Source organism: Halyomorpha halys, unplaced genomic scaffold, assembly GCF_000696795.3.
Source record: "Halyomorpha halys isolate HHAL.00 unplaced genomic scaffold, Hhal_1.1 Scaffold1.1, whole genome shotgun sequence".
NCBI lineage: Eukaryota > Metazoa > Arthropoda > Insecta > Hemiptera > Pentatomidae > Halyomorpha > Halyomorpha halys.
In genome coordinates, this window is record NW_027115366.1 from 2,437,721 (window position 1) to 2,454,542 (window position 16,822).

Sequence of the window (16,822 nt, forward strand, 5' to 3'; positions counted from 1 at the left end):
TATAATCCAATATAATTACTATTTAGAATGATATAGGAGGTTAAGCTGATGAGAGATAGCACAGGGGAAGAATTTGACAACCTAGGAAAAAGGAGAAAAGGGAAGGTTTAACAAAGAGAGGTATAGATTAGAACAGGAGAAAATAACAGGCTCATTTATTTTTAACATGTATATTTATTACGACAAGAAGTTTATTTATTTAAAATTAAATTATAATATCACATAACGTAAAGAGGTACAAAATTATAAAATTAAAAAAAAAAAAAAATGATGTAAAATCAGGGATATTCCATTATTTGATTTCAGATTCTTCACAAGAAAGTTTTTGCCTCTTGGCTTCTTTTATCAATGTTGGTAATAAATTAGAAAGTTCTATTTCAATGAAATTTTTTCTTTCTTTTTGCTCCTTCTTGTGTTTTGTACTTTCTGGAGAAAGAGGCCTTTCTAACCCATCGCTTATTTTATACATAACGTTAGTTGTGTCATTGTCACACAGTATTATATAAATTCTAAGGAAAAAAAAAAATTATTATTAATAATTTGTTTATACTTTCCAATTATTTTTATCTGAAAAATATTAATAATGAAACTGTAACAAGTTTTTAATAATATAAGGTAAAACTGGTACATGGCAATTAATTAAATAATCAAACCAGGGATTGGAACCAGGTTCACTCAACTCAGAAAGTTGGCGTTCTACACATATTAATAAAATAATTATAGTTTTAAACTTTAAGAATACTATTCACAAAAACTTACCCTTTATCTTGAAATTCTTTGGGTAAAATACTTCGGAATTTCCTTATCCAACTAGGTGTGATAGAACTGCTGACTGAGAGGGGCACATAAACTTCCAGATCTCCGCATAAGGAAGCCGTTAAATATATCAAATCAAGTTCGGCACATAAGTGATAACTCACCGCCTCTGCTTTATGAACTACAAAACATAAAATAAAGACAAATTTATTATATGACAAGTTTAAGATAACATTTTATACTATAACACATCAATAATTATTACACACTTTTCTGATGTTTACAGTAAAGAAATGGAATAAAAATCAACATTAAAAAACAATTTTATATATTTACTTTTTATTTCTTTATACAGGGTAATCTCGGTTGTCCAAACTAATTGCTAAGCCCCACAACAGGGGGTGTTGTGGGGCAATCCACAGTAATGCTAAGTTATGACTTAATTTGTTAGAATTATATGATTATTCATTCATAAGTGGAAAAAAGCATAAATAAAAAACACTCTTTGTAAGGATTTATTTAAAATGTTTTTTATTTTGTGTTTGAGGTATTCTATAGATTGTTATGTAAACCAGAGTTAATTTATAAAAACTATAATAAGGTTTACGGAAATCTGTAGAATGAACTCAGTATATAAAGTATATAATCAATTAAGTCTATTGTGGTACCTCTTTGGAATATATCTAATTCAGAATATACACAAAAAAAAATTTTTTTGTAAGATGTCAATAATTTAAGATTAATGATTATTAAAATTAATCTTAAACCCTGTAGTTTTTGAATAATTAGTTAAAGAAATTCTTTGTTAAAAAAATAATTTAATTTTAGAGCATGACTTTGTGAACAATAAAGTTGTGAAGCGTCGCCTCAATATTGTTGTTTTATTGACTGAATAACAGTGAAGATTAAAGTTATCAATATATACATATGTATCTCTTTTTATATTTCTTATTCATCATTATGTTCATATAATTAAATTTAAAATTATAATTACAGAACATTGGTAATATAAATATAAATTTAACAAGACAAAATAGATAATTATAATAGTATAATAGCAATAAACAATAGCAATAAAAATTAAATATTTGAGGCAAAAAATAAAAAATAAACAAGAGAAAGATTAAGTTTAATCCACTAAAGGTCAGAGTAACATTATAAATTGATAAAACAAGGACACTCCCATAGTACATGGAGATAAAATAAGGTATTAACAATTGATCAAGTAAGCAATATGGATTTTTGAAAAATAGCTACTAACAAAGGTGAGTTTTATAGCAACAACAAATAAATATAAATGTAATACTAGCAAGAAACATTATTTTGACAAATTGTATTTATTAGTGTGTGGGTGGCCATATATTTTTTAATTTGTTAATATTTTAATATATTCATGGGTAGAAAGAAATGAATAGAATTGAACATATTAAAATTGTAGTGTGATCCTGAAAATGAAACAAAAGCCCCTAAAATTTCTGATGTAACGATGCAAATTCTTTAAATAAACCATAAAAAGGAAAAATGTAGATTACCCACCCAATTAATGAAAATAAGATAAATTCTTAAAAAATCTATAACATATTATTATAATATATATCTTGCATTAAGAAGCCAATATAATACTATAAAAGATATATTGATTTCAATTCACACGTCCTCAGAAAATTTACTTTATTATTGCAAATGAGGATTCAAAGGTTAACAATAATATCTGGAAAGAAAATTAAGTTGTAAATAAAAAATGTTTTCTGATGAAATTGAGAAGTATAAAGAACAATCAACGTAAATAGACTGAAAAAGAAAAAAAAAATTATTACACTATGTTAACTATTGTGATCCCAGTTTAATAATATACAATCAGTCTGGTATTCTGGTATAGTATCGTATAATATACATTGAAATTTCAAAACAGCTCTTGATCATTATAGAAAATTGTTGCTATTCATTCACCAAAATACTCTTTTGATAATTGTCAATAGGTTTTGAGATATTTTAAATTAATTATAGTGTCTTATAGATAAAAAAAGCAAGTAGATAGAAAAAAAAATAAGAAAAGTTTTAAATTTTCATTATTTACATAAGGTGTGTTCCAACATGTCAAAAAAACTAGCAGGAGAATGCGCAGTTTGGTTTTTCATTCCTAAACCCATCATGTGCCCCATCAAATCAACCCTACATGCGCCTGCCAATTTGATGACAGTCATAAGTGGTCATTGGAATGAACATATAATGACAGAGTTATAAAATAAAACAACTATATTAAACTACCTACTTTGTACTAATTGCAATAATGTTTACGTGTGGCTAGTGTTAGAGCTCAGTTCAGTAAATAAGTTACGGAAATGTAAAACCAATTAAAAGCAATGACAATAATTTTTGTTGGTACCAATTAACAAACAAGTCATAAGTTCGCTGGAATGAACCTATAATGGTAGAGAGCTAGTATGTAACTACTAGTATAAATATAAAACTACTAACTACTAGTATGTAACTACTTGGTATAAATATAAAAACATTTTGTGACCAATTCAACCAGTTAAAGGGAATGAACCTATAATGAAATTCCAAATTAATTTATGCTACAAGTTAGTATTGGCTCAGCGTCCACTGAAAAAGTCTGTTGGGGGATTTGTTAATTCCTTTATTGCGAGAGGAAGTTGACAGCTGTGAACTAATTATTGCAGCAGAAATAACAGCATTACTAGGAATCTTAGAATTTGTTTGAAAGATAATATATAATTTAAAATTAAAGGAAAAATAATAACTTATTTATGAAAAAAAATAACCAAACAATATAAGATGATAACAATACCTTCACACAGTTCTATGTAACTTTGGAAAGCTAAAAATATTTTATTTTGTTTTTTACAACCCAGCCTTATCATGTCCTGGAGCTAAAAATAAAAAATAATTAGGAATTATAAAATATATGTAATCATCGAACATTTCTTAGGGAAAATAAAGTGAATGTGGATAAATTCTACTACTTTAATAATGAAATTTTCAATAGAATAACCAACTCACAACAGGATGCCCCAAATTCATAGTTTTTAAAAGAATATCACAACTTTAATAAGTATTCTAAGGTATTGTTTATTTGAGACTAAATATAACCATGGAGATACCTCTTTAATATTTATAACCTTTTACAAATGGCTGTTTGACCATAACCTTGGCAGTTGATCTTGGTTGTATTTGTTTTCGTTCAAATAGTTGAGACATAAGAGTCAAAGTATCATTTTCTTAGTTATTTTGTTGTTGATGTTTTTCTATAGTTCTTTTATTATAATGTTATGGATAATAAGTCACCATTGTATTTGGTTAGTACTGGGAAAAGTGTTTTATGTTAATTCAATTTGTATTATCTTTCTTTTCCATGTTTGTTTACGTGTCTTATTTCATTTTAGATTCCTTACGGCCATTAGTTCTGTCAATCTGAGAATTAATTTTTTAATTGTATTTATTTTCCTATATTTAGTTATTTTTCAGTTGTCATAATAAACTTTATTATTATTTTAGGCACATTTAAATGCACGAAATGCAGAGAAATTCTCCAAGAAAAAAGCTTTTGAAGAGGCAATTGAGTGCCATTTAAATGCAAGTGCATTGTTGCAAGAGGCTATGACTTTGACAACTTTTGCCAAAACACTTGAGTCTCTGCAATTGCAAAAAAATTACCACTTGGCACAAACCGAAATAATTAGGTATTTTATAATTATTAATTACTTTTTAAAATATATGAATCAATAGTATTATTACTATTTATTTTTATTTTTTTTTTTTTTAGGGCACAACAAATTCAGTTTGCTCTTAGAAAGAAACTAGCAGAGCTAAGGAAAAGAAAGAAAATGGAAAAAAGAAAAGTTCCTGAAGGTGAGCAAAAAAATAAAGAACTGGAATGGGCAGTTCTAAGGTAAAACTGATTTTTAATTTTTTGTTTATAGAAAATTATTATATATATATATAAAAAGGTGACTTTGAGAACATCTATTTTCATATAGGCCTATAACATGTTCTCTTAAAATTAAAATTGTTGTGTTAAGACATTTTACTAGTGAGCTTAAAAAAAATAGTCAATTTGTTAAGAGTCATTACAATTTTTTTTTTAATATAGCTTAGATAATAGTAAATACTAATATCTATTAAAATTTCAGAAAAATGGAAGAAGCGGATTCCCTAATCACTCAGCTTGGAGAAAAACAAGACGAGAGGGAAATCAATCTAGAAGATATTTCTAGAGAAGCCAAGTTTGACAAAACTGTTATAGAAGAATTAAAAGTTGTAAATTCCGAACTAAGATCCATCATAACCAAACTTCTTAATGAACTTGAATCCAGCCGCATGGAAACAGAAAGCCTCAAATCAAGGCTAAAATTATACGAAGGAGGTTCCCTCCCCGATTTAGCTCCTCTTGAGCTTCCCACTTTTGATTTCTCCTGTTTATAGTAAAAAGGAGTTTTTGTGATATTTTTGGATCTAAAAGTCTGTATATTTATTGTGGTCTAGTTTTATAATTAGTTTAGTTAGTTTTTATTATAAAGTTCAACTCTCTATGTAAGATTAAGTAAAATATTTTCAAATCAGTATTTACTGATTAATTGATAAAATGTTTTTCCTTACTTTATTATCTGTAGAAGATGATAATTCTTTAGAAACATTTTTAGTCTATTATATCATTTGAAGTAATATATTGTATTTTGTTCTACTATTGTATTATTATGTTTTAGCAAAATTTCCTATCATTTTGTACCCGACTGTCCTGTTGTATATATTTTATTTTTAAGTTGTTTTTGTTTTAATGAAAAAATAAATTCATTATTATCAATTGTAATTTATTGCATGAAAATGACATTTTTATTGCTCATGATTGTGTATGTGTTTACTGATGTACTTTTGCCATAAGTATAGTTACATAACACAATTATGTATATGTTTTGTGATACATGTATGTGAGTAAAAGAAAATAAAAATTGCATATATATATTTATATTTTTGTTAGTCTTGAAAATTAAAATGATTAATAAAACCTTCATTTTATCACTATGTGTATTAAGTGTCACAAGAATACAGAAGTTTTCTTTTGTATTTTTGTTTTTTATGTTACATATCAAAATAAAGTGATAAGATATCAAATCTGATAAAATTGTAACCTTATTTTAACCTACCTTAAGCTTGTAGAAATTGTGAAGATGCTTTGTTGTGCTGGTACTTAGGTATCTGTTATGTGATTTCATTTAGCATTGATTAATGAAAACTTATACTCAGGGATTTTTCTGAAGATCTTTTTTTTCTTTTAATTAAACATAAATATGAGGGGTAGAACTAATTCTGGTGTGAGATTGGATTATTACCATAGGATTGTTATGAAAACAATCATGGCTCATCAAGTATGTATCAATCATTAATATTTATTTGAATTTATACTGAAGTTGAGCTTTTATAATAAATAATACTTGAATTAATATTATTATAAAAAGTTTTAACTGCATAACATGTCTGCACCAATGATAAATGGAACTGTTTGAAAATACGATAGAACAATGCTGGATGTATTTTCAAAGTAACAATATTTATGATTAGTAATTAGGGAAAAGTTCTCTTTATAGGACCAAATTATTTATTTTGCTTTGTTTCAGCTATACAACCTGTTTGAAATTCGCAAATAATGTGTCAATAAGAGCAATAGTTTATAGTCAATAAAAGCAATACTTTTTCTTCCTAATGCTATAATATTAAAAAGAAGATCCAAATAGTTTAATTTTGGAAACCTGACTATTTTTGTCATGCTTTTCATGAATTAAGCCACAAGCCAGAGCTCAGTAGAATATATTTGAGTATTTACTTTATATATTGTTTTCTCTTATCTTTTTTGAATTTATACTTTGTTGCAAAGCCAAAGTGGGTAACAGTAAATTTTTCCATTTTTGGTTTTATTGGATTTTAACATTGTTTTTTATTCTCTTTGTTATGAAAAAAAAACCTCACTGAATAGGTGTTTTCCCTAATTAAAAATACAAAATAATCAGTTGACTTATATTTAAATTAGCAATCTTTTGCTTCCTAATTTGTTCAACCATAATTCAAACAAAAGATTTTCATAAATTTTGAGTTATCTCATGTTAGCTTTACGTTGACAAAATTTTAACTGAAATGGTTTTATTCAAATTATAAACAGTAGTTTTTGATATAATAAAAAGGTAAATTTTCATATATTGTAGTTAAATAATTAAAAAGTTAAGCTTAAATGAAGTTCTTTATATTTACTTTAAGACTGGAGTCTTTTTATTGTTATGGCATATGTATTTCTGTAGGTCTGGTATGTTCAATTTTTGTTTCCAATTCTGAATCCATTGAAGTATTCTGGATAACAAATAACATAAGGAGCTGTTTACCTTTTTTTGTTTTGTCCTAAAAGAAACCTTGGTTACAGTACCAAAGCACTACTCCAACATGGAGGAGGGGCATGAACCTGTATTGGGAAAAACTTGGGACTCAAAATACTAAATATCTCAAATACAAATTAAGTTTAGTATTTTGAAAGAAAATTATTCATTTACAAACTACTGCCAAGTAGAACTAGGCAAAATGACTTATAAATATAATCATAATAATTATAAGAAAAAAAATATCCATAGTCTTAAAATCATAAGATCTTAAAATAAACATTATGTGCATGGCAATTTAGCTATAAATTTATTCATAACTAATTTTTGCCCAGCTTTCTTATTCTTAGTTTTTCAATTGGTCCATTTGAATTCCTACTGTTCAAGAGGTGAAACTTAACCTATCAACTATTGGCAATTCTTGTATTTTTTTTATGACTGTGTGGACAGGAAGCAGGTCTTCTGATGTCTATTGTACTTTTGTGAATATAGGAATTAGAATAATTTATTGGTAGAAATTGGAATTAGTTTGATTCAAATAGAGACAATGTCTGTAGTCCAAAATAAAATCTCAAGTTTACCTTAAAAATAAACTAAATTTCATAAAATATTCCTTGATTAAGTTTTGTAATTATTCAACTTTTCTCCACTGCCGACTGGTTTACTACCTCCCTCATCACTGATCTTTTCCCTGTGTTCCTTGGCTGCCCTTGCTTCCGAGCACTCTGTAGATTCCAGTCAAGTGAATGTTTCTCTATAGCTAGGTCACGCTTTCTTAGGGTGTGGCCAATCCAGTTCCATTTCCTTTTCTTGATTAGTTCTTCTATCGGCTTGAGGTTAGTCTTCTTTATTAATTCTTTACTGGAAATAACTTCAGGCCAGTGGATGCTAAGTATTCTTTTCAAACATCTATTGACAAATACTTGAAGTTTTTCTAATAGTTCTTTTAGTAATCCCCCAAGTTTCAGATGCATAAAAGCTCTGGAAGGACATTTGTTTTAAACAGATACAGTTTGGTATTCTGATTTGCTTTGCGAAATCTGTTTTTTATATCCTCATCTGTTCCTCGGTCTTCACTTACTGTGCTCCATAGATACAGGAATGAATTTTTTCGATGGGCTCATCTTGTTCCATCTGCAACCTATCTTTGATTCTGCAGTTTATCCTTATTTCCTTAGTTTTACTGTGTTCAAGAACAGATCCATTTTTTGTTGATTCTTATTTTAATCGTTTAAATTTGTATTGAATGTCTCCAAAGCCTTGTGCCAAGAGACAAATGTCATCAGCAAACTCCAAGTTTTCTAATTGGTCAGTAATGCTCTACTGTATTATTGTATTCCCCTCTAGAAATAGAAGTTTCCCATGGTTATGCGCATTGTTAAATCCCTATTACAAGAAATAGAATGGGACCACCAAACCACATCTTTGGTGTATTCCATTTGTGGTTTTGAGAAGATAGTCAACACAAATAAGTAGAACTTATTTATTTGTGCCAACATTTTTCTCTGGATTTCAGGTCTTCATCAGGGCTGAAAAACAAAAATTTGGCCTGATTAATGATAAGTAAAACTTATTTGCGTATCATTTCTGTCTGCACCCCAACCATTTTCTCCTATCAATTCTGCGGTCAATATAAACACCTCATTTGTGATTTTAATTACTCCAGAAAGTTTGCCTTCATGATGAACCTGGTACTTGAAATATTGATATAATATTTTTAGTAGATTTAATTTTTTTCTGGGATTCCTTATTCTTTAATTGCCTCACTATTTCCCTATTGACTGAGTCGAAAGCTTTTTATAAGGCTATGAAGACCATATATGAGGTGCTCGGCCATTCCTTACTTTGTTCTATTATAATGTGCAAGATATTTATAAGATCGATGCCGATCTTACCACTTCTAAAGCCAGCTAGTCTTTTTCTTTAACTTTTCATTTAAATACTTTGCATAGAACTATAAATTAAATCTGTACCGCTACAACCCATGAAGGGTTAGGGGTTCAGTGCTTTGTAAGGTTATACTGTAAGGGTATACTAGAACAATGGTTGTGCAAGGAGGCGATTTGGTCAGAATCACTCTCAACTGCCAGATTTTTACCCAATTAAGATTATCTACTTTATGAGGCTGAGTGAACCCAAGAGAGCTCCTGGACCTATAGGGTTGACTTACAGCTACAGTGAAACAAAAAATGATTATATGCTACAGCCGGGTTCGACCCCAGTCCTTGGAGTTTGTAGGAGAGTGCCTTACCAATAAGCTGCCCATTCCCACCATAGGACTATAAGTGTGATAATAATGTTTTGTATTTGTTGATGAAAAATTTATCTTATAATTTTTTTTAGATATGTAGGTAATCATTTATTTCATTAAAAATTTAAAATGTTTATTATTCCCTTACAGAATCCTGTAACAGGGTTGTTTCCTGCTAGCCTTAATTATGATCATGCTTGGATCCGTGATAATGTTTACACAATTCTTTGTGTTTGGGGTCTTTCAATGTCCTATAAAAAGATGGCAGACATGGATGAAGATAGGGCCAAAACATATGAACTTGAACAGGTATTTTAGCTTTTGTTTACAACATCAGTGATAAAATTATGATGTTTTTTTATGTTGTAAAAAATATATATATTATTCTCAAAATAGTTTTATAAAGATAATTTTATAAAGTATTTTTCAAATGTTGTGGTTTGAAATTTAGATTAATTGGTTATAATAATTGATTCAGTATTTAATTCCATTTGTAGGCTTTAATTGCAAGATGATCTGGTTACAGTAAAAAAATAAAACAAACTCAAATAGTAATTAAACTATCTATTATGAGCTCATGTTTCGCCACACTTTGCAGGGCATCGTCAGAGCTAAAACAGATACAAACAACTAAATTTAATGTAACAAAGTAGGGGAATAGATAATATCAAATAAAATTAAACTAAAGTATGGTTCAAAATGATTTAAAACATAATGAAAACTACTTAAAAATGAACAAAGTAAATTAAAGGAAATAAAAACTTATCGTAACTGTATGGAATATAGAAAATAAATAAACTTTTATTTTCTTTCATTTATTTTGTTCATTTTTATATAATTTTCACATATTTGAAATCATTTTTAGTTTACTTTTATTTCTTGTTATATATTCCATTACTTTGTTATATTATTATAGTATTTATTATCTTTTTAGCCTTGATGAAGATCTGTAAAGTGGGGCAAAACACTGGTTCACAATAATTAGTGTAATTACTTTTTGAATTATTTTTTGTTTTTACCACACCCAGACTTCCTTTTATAAATTACACATGGGAAATAAACAATCTTCCCAATTGCATAAATGTATTATTTTACAAGTCATATCTGTAACTGGACAAATTTTCTTTTACTACAGTGCTGTGTCAAACTTATGAGAGGTCTTTTGATGTGTATGATGCGACAAAAGGAGAAGGTTGAAAAATTTAAAATTACTCAAAACCCGACGGATTCATTGCATGCAAAATTCAGTTCGACAACTGGAGAAAGTGTTGTTGGAGATGAAGAATGGGGTCATTTACAAATAGATGCTGTTTCTTTATATCTGCTTATTCTTGCTCAGATGACTGCATCAGGTGTAGTAGTAGTGCTTAATTTTAAATGTATATTTTTAATAAATTATAAAATTCTTTTTATGTTATTTTTATTAATAAATTGTTTTTATTCTGTTCCATTTAGGGCTCCAGATTGTATTTAGTCTCGATGAAGTTGCTTTTATTCAAAATTTAGTTTTCTACATCGAATCTGCTTATTGTATTCCAGTAAGTATTATGAGAACAGTATAACGAGTTATACAGTATAACTCGCTTATAATGAAACCTGGGATGTAAGGGTTAGCATTTACTTGATTTAAGAAAAAAAACTTTGTTATAAAGGACAAAAATTACTGGGTTTACACGAATTCTGTAAGTGGTTTAGAAACTGGTATAAAAACAGGAATATTTTAATTTGTTATTATTTCTACTTTTATTATAAGTCTAATACTTTTTTATTGTAATTGTTGTCTATTTATACTTTTTATAGTATATCTTATTTTTATGTTCTTTAATTTACTTTGTTCATTTTTATATAAACTTCACACATTTTCTGTCATTTTTAGCCATACCTTAGTTTACTTTTATTTCATATTGTCTTATTCTCTTACTTGGTTACATTATTTTAGTTGTTTGTATTTTTTAGCCCTGACGAAGCCTTGCAAAGTGGGCCAAACCACTGGCTTATAACAACTAGTTTAATTACTGTTTGAGTTGTTTTTACTGCAATCGGACCATATTCCTCTAATTATTTTTTATGTATTTACTTTTCCAATCAAGAGCAAAAATGTGAGAAGGAGGACTTGGTGATTAGAAAACTTGAATATTAGAATCAAATTTACTCCATAGAGTTTCCTATAATCGAGTTATACTGTAATATTAAATTAAGAAAAAAAAAAAATCATTTTTTATTTCATGATTGCTTAGTTTAATAGCATCAATTATTACATTAGTATTATGTAAAATACTACTTATTATTTTTTTTTTACTAGGATTATGGTATATGGGAAAGAGGAGACAAAGCAAACCATGGTCTTCCAGAACTCAATGCTAGTTCAATAGGTTTTTATCTAATTCTCTATTAATTATGTTATTTAATAATTTATATTAAATATCCTATTAATAATAATCTAATGACAGGAATGGCCAAAGCAGCGTTAGAATCGATGAATGAGCTAGATTTGTTTGGCGCTAGAGGAGGTCCTTCGTCTGTGATACATGTTCTGACCGATGAAGCGCAAAAGTGTCAAGCTGTATTACTGGTAATTAGTTTGAAATTTTTACTTTATATATAATCTTTAACACTTTCTTGAGACTAGTTTAAATGAAATAAATTGAATCCAATTTAAGTCTCAAAACATTCTTTTATTTTTTAAAAGTCGAACGTTTCTACCAATTTGGACGTTCTCAAGGACTTAAATAAAATTTTACTCTCCCATCAATAATTTAAAAACTTTTTGCAGGCTATTCTGCCCAGGTCTCCAATTTCAGTCAAAATTACCCTATTTTATCTCTCTTCCCATTAATGTTAAAACTTTTAATTACAATCAATTTAACACTATTATACTTTTTGATAAGAAAGTATCATTGAGCACTATTAACGTTTTGATTTATTATGTCTAAAAACAAATTTGACTACAGATAAACACAGATGTCTAAAATATATAATGGGACTGAATATTTTCAATTTTGAGAACATGATATAGTACAAGAGCCCAACAGGAGAAAAAAAAGGCAGTTATTTCACCCCAATTTTTTATTACTTTAATGAAAACTATGTATAATTACAAGTCGAAATTGATGAGTCTGCCAAGTATAGGTAAGGAGAATAAAAAATGGTGGCTGTTTCAAAACCTTAAAAAACAGTACCTTTTCATTTGGAGCTCTATATCTTTAAAATTACCAAAAGCAATTGAAAGTATAAGAGAACATCATTTAAAGTAGGGTAAATCTTTTAAAATATTAGCCTTAATTGAGCTATTTACGTTGAATAGTTCTCAAGATTTAACATTTTAAAAAGCAACATTTCATAAAAATGTTGTACAGAACGTACTGAAAGATCAATAGTTAGTGAATTTATTTTTAAAAATCTATATTTCAAAAACCATTCGACGTACAGATGCCTATTAGCTCTCATATTAAAGCTAGTTTAATGAGCTATACAGTAGTTTATTAAGTTTATCTTCATTAGAATAGTAGTTTTCATGATATTTGCTAAAACTGATTTATAGTTGTTCAAACATATTTTTATATTTATATTCATTTGCTATATGCATTACGATAGTAACAACTACTACCCATACGAAGATAAGTGTCATAAAATACTTTATAGTATGTTAAATTTCCTTTATTTTGAGTGTTGCTGGAGATATGTGCATCTTATGGTTCTAGAGAAATATTTTTTAAAAATCAAACATTTTATATGAACAACTAGAAATTAACATTTTGTGAATTTATTTTGTCAAATATCATAAAAACTACTACTCCTACATGTTATAACTAATAAACCTAAATGTTATAAACTATTTTATAGTAAATTTAACTAGCTTTAATTTGAGTGCTGACAGACACCTGTATGTCTTATGGTTTCTGAAATAAAGATTTTCATATATCAAACTTATCGTCCGAACAACTATTAATCAATTTATTTTAGGAAATATAACCCCCTCTTCTACTAACCCCTTCAATTATGTCTATTGAAATTATTATTAATTATGAATACAATTGAAAACTTGTATAATTTTTGAAATTTATAATTTTTTTTAAATATTTCCAAAGCTTAGTTTTAATTATATTTTGGCTCTATGTGATATTGGCATCAAGTTAAATATATTTATGAAATGTATTTACTGCCATTATGATTGTAAACTTATATTTCAATCTTTTATACAGTCAATGCTGCCGAGAGAATCAACATCCAAGGAGCTTGATAGTGGACTTTTGTCTATAATCAGTTTTCCAGCATTTGCTGTTGACGATCCAATTCTCATAAACACTACAAGAGAAGCCATAATAAATAAATTATCAGGGAAATATGGCTTTAAGCGATTTCTAAGAGATGGCTATAAAACACCAAAAGAGGTGGGTGTATTTCTTACTTGTCGAGATTTATAATCGTTTATTTACACTTATGTTAAAACTATTGAGTTTAGATGATTTATATTTTGGCAATTTTTAGGACCCTACTAGACTTCATTATGAACCTTGGGAATTGAGAGTATTTGAAAAAATAGAGTGCGAATGGCCATTATTCTTTTGTTATTTGCTAATTGATAGCATTTTTCAAAAGAATCCTGAAGAAACCAAGAAATATAATGATGCATTAGAAAAGGTAAAATGTTATTATTATTAAATCTTATCAGATGAATTAATATTAAATTGAACAAGAAATCCATTGATAAAATTGTTTTCTTTCATCTTTTTGAAATGGTATCTTGACAAGTAGTATTGTGTGTTTAGATTGATTATTATTATACCCAGATCAGTTATTTGTCAAATTTAAGTATTTTTGGTTTGTCCATTCATTGGTTACTAAAAATTATAGAATTCTTCATTACCTGATGCAAAGCCCTTATTTTGTTTCCTGCTTAGGCGCCAGTAATTTGATTCCACTCTATTCATTGGAAAGTTTCCCACATTCCTGGCTTCTACATTAGATATTGAATAGTATAGCGATATAATAGTTTTTTATGTTATATAGAAGTTAAAATATGTGTATACAATTCAATCATTATTGTTAATTAATTCTTAAGTAAGTAAGCCTGAAAATAAGCAAAAAACCATATCTAATCTTTTAATTAATTAAAAAAGCATTTAATTGTAAAGATTATTTTAATTTGCCTTCCTCATTAATAAATTTATAAGTGAGATGCATCTTTAAATTTCTGTCCTATCTGTGTTCTTGTACATATTAATTATTTTAAATTGTAGTATAGGGCTCCGATGGGAGTCTTGGGCCAACAAAAGAAAAAAAAAATTATTTCAAATTATTCTTTTATAGGTGCTTATAAAAACAGAGGAGGGGATGAAACTTGTTCCTGAAATGTATGCTGTTCGCTCTGAATCTGCAGATCCAAATGATAGAGTACCTGTAGGAAAGTGTCCATTTCTTTGGGCACAGTCGTTGTATATACTTGGAAAGTTATTGCAAGATGTAAGTTTATATTTAAAATCTTCACACTTAAAGATGATATTTAAATTTGTTTTGAAGTCTATTCGGTTATTTTCTCAGTCACCATGTCATGATCTTGATCTCAAAACCTCTTAACTACAGTTATTTATCTAAAGTAAAATTTTATGTGAATCTTGAAGTTTAATGTAGTTATTATTAGTTGATAGTTTTAAGAAACAAAAAATTGCCTTGATCAGTTAGTTTTTAATTTTATTTATTTTTTATTTTGTAATATTACATTCTGTCATATTTTTAGGTGATGGTAATATGGATGATAGAGAGCCCATTCACACCATATTTACAAATATATAATTTTTTTATTTATTTGTATATATAAATTGAATGACAAAATAAGAAATAAAATATATGTATGTATAGTTGACCGTAAAAATTGATATATAGGAAGATGGTCAGGGTTGCGGTCAAAAGTGAAACAAAAATAGTTTACAACTATTTTATTTTCCAACGTTTCGCCCCACTTTGCAGGGCTTCATCAGGGCTAAAAAGATACAAAATGAAACTATGTTAAGATAAAATGATAGAAATAAAAATAAAAAGATACAATGAAAAGAATAAAAAACAAGTAACAAAGGCATTTGCAAATTAACAAAGGCAAACTAACAATTAACAAACAAATAACAAAGGCATTTCATTGTATCTTTTTATTTTTATTTCTATCATTTTATCTTAACATAGTTTCATTTTGTATCTTTTTAGCCCTGATAAGGCCCTGCAAAGTGGGGCGAAACGTTGGAAAATAAATAGTTGTAAACTATTTTTGTTTCACTTTTGACCGCAACCCTGACCATCTTCCTATATAAGAAATAAACTAAAACAAATAAATGCAAAAAAAAAAAAAAATAAAGTAAAATAATTTCTTAAACACAATCATTCCTAAGAGAGTTTTTAGAGTACCATTTTGATTCTTTAAACTAACAGCAGATAGTAAATGCCTTAAACTTCAAGAAACTCTCAAAATTCCACTTTTCGTAAAACTTAGTTAGAAAGTTTTACGATTTAGGTCATGATATCTATTATTTAAAGTAAAGTTATCAAATTAGCTCATTTGAAATGATTAAATATTTTACATTAATATTTTATATAAAAACGACTGGCAGATAATTATTTAATCTACTATATCAGCTGTTGTCCCTGGGATCACGAGACCTGGTATCCATCCAGCCTCCATAAAGTGTTCACCTTTTATTTAGGGGAAAAACCTGGTAGTTGAGTGTGATATTAATCAAAATCACCTCCTAGTACAACCCTTGACCTAGAAAAAATACTTCCTTACAAAGTACTGGACCCAAAATCCTTTATGAGTTGTAGTGCAACTTTTTTTTTCTTTTTGAAGTAAATTATTACTTATATACTACTTAAGTTGATTTTAGGCTTGACTGAAATCATTCTAGATGTAATATATAAATTATTTTTATGCTTTTCCTATTAAGGGCTTCCTAGCAGCGGCAGAGTTAGATCCTTTGAACAGGAGGCTGTGTTCTGAAAAGAAGCCTGATGTTGTGGTACAAGTTGTCATATTAGCTGAGAATAAAGATATTAGAGAGAAATTGAAGAAACATGACATTGAAGTGCAAACAGTCGATGAGGTATCGCCGATCGAAGTCCAGCCTGCTCGTGTTCTTAGCCATCTTTATACTTACCTTGGTATGAAGAATTTAGTTTATAACATAATACTGATTAATTCAGTGTGTGTGAGATATAAAAATAAACCAATTTACTTGACATTTTAATACATCATAAATTTTAGGAAGAAATGAAAAATTAGGACTTAGTGGCAGAAAAAGTCGTGATGTAGGTATTCTTAGCACGAGTAAACTTTATTCTCTACAGGATAAGATATTCTCATTTACACCTCAGGTATCATTTTTTATAATTTTTTTATGTTTATGATAGTAATTATAGTATAGTGATTAGTTGGCTACTAACATTA

General features: G+C 27.9%; 3 protein-coding genes across 5 annotated transcripts in view; 2 read left to right on the top strand and 1 right to left on the bottom strand.

The window, feature by feature from the left end:
- Nucleotides 1-139: 139 nt before the first annotated feature.
- Nucleotides 140-3,908, bottom strand: LOC106689670 (uncharacterized). Its single transcript, XM_014435141.2, has 4 exons — nucleotides 3,781-3,908; nucleotides 3,569-3,650; nucleotides 760-937; nucleotides 140-509 (listed from the first exon to the last, which is right to left on the bottom strand). The coding sequence occupies exons 1-4, from the start codon at nucleotides 3,799-3,801 to the stop codon at nucleotides 293-295; spliced, it is 498 nt and encodes a 165-aa protein (XP_014290627.1). The 5' UTR covers nucleotides 3,802-3,908; the 3' UTR covers nucleotides 140-292.
- Nucleotides 3,909-3,936: 28 nt separating this feature from the next.
- LOC106688949 (nuclear receptor-binding factor 2) lies at nucleotides 3,937-5,461 on the top strand. The gene is made up of 4 exons (XM_014434049.2): nucleotides 3,937-4,076; nucleotides 4,276-4,460; nucleotides 4,544-4,669; nucleotides 4,911-5,461. Exons 1-4 carry the CDS (start codon nucleotides 4,050-4,052, stop codon nucleotides 5,200-5,202), a joined length of 630 nt encoding a protein of 209 aa, XP_014289535.1. The 5' UTR covers nucleotides 3,937-4,049; the 3' UTR covers nucleotides 5,203-5,461.
- Nucleotides 5,462-5,903: 442 nt separating this feature from the next.
- LOC106690414 (probable phosphorylase b kinase regulatory subunit alpha) overlaps nucleotides 5,904-16,822 on the top strand; it is a 39,434-nt gene continuing 28,515 nt past the window's right edge. For 2 of the 3 annotated variants that reach the window (XM_014436207.3, XM_014437570.3), the window contains exons 1-11: nucleotides 5,905-6,143; nucleotides 9,541-9,699; nucleotides 10,526-10,742; nucleotides 10,846-10,928; nucleotides 11,693-11,762; nucleotides 11,841-11,962; nucleotides 13,593-13,781; nucleotides 13,879-14,031; nucleotides 14,701-14,853; nucleotides 16,323-16,536; nucleotides 16,640-16,749. In XM_014436207.3, the coding sequence (XP_014291693.1) occupies nucleotides 6,066-6,143; nucleotides 9,541-9,699; nucleotides 10,526-10,742; nucleotides 10,846-10,928; nucleotides 11,693-11,762; nucleotides 11,841-11,962; nucleotides 13,593-13,781; nucleotides 13,879-14,031; nucleotides 14,701-14,853; nucleotides 16,323-16,536; nucleotides 16,640-16,749 (1,548 nt within the window). In that variant the 5' untranslated portion in view covers nucleotides 5,905-6,065. Of the gene's footprint in view, nucleotides 6,144-9,540; nucleotides 9,700-10,525; nucleotides 10,743-10,845; nucleotides 10,929-11,692; nucleotides 11,763-11,840; nucleotides 11,963-13,592; nucleotides 13,782-13,878; nucleotides 14,032-14,700; nucleotides 14,854-16,322; nucleotides 16,537-16,639; nucleotides 16,750-16,822 lie in introns of all 3 variants that reach the window. The other variant, XM_014436900.3, reaches the window with a different exon arrangement.

Bases quoted from the DNA above. Each gene is read 5' to 3' on its own strand.
- LOC106688949 (XM_014434049.2), top strand. From the start codon at position 4,050: ATGGATAATAAGTCACCATTGTATTTG. The intron at 4,077-4,275 runs GTTAGTACTGGG...TTATTATTTTAG, and splicing joins ATAAGTCACCATTGTATTTG to GCACATTTAAATGCACGAAA. The intron at 4,461-4,543 runs GTATTTTATAAT...TTTTTTTTTTAG, and splicing joins GCACAAACCGAAATAATTAG to GGCACAACAAATTCAGTTTG.
- LOC106689670 (XM_014435141.2), bottom strand. From the start codon at position 3,801: ATGAATTTGGGGCATCCTGTT. The intron at 938-3,568 runs GTATTGTTATCA...TATGTTTTGTAG, and splicing joins TTACATAGAACTGTGTGAAG to TTCATAAAGCAGAGGCGGTG. The intron at 510-759 runs GTAAGTTTTTGT...TTTTTTCCTTAG, and splicing joins AAAGAATTTCAAGATAAAGG to AATTTATATAATACTGTGTG.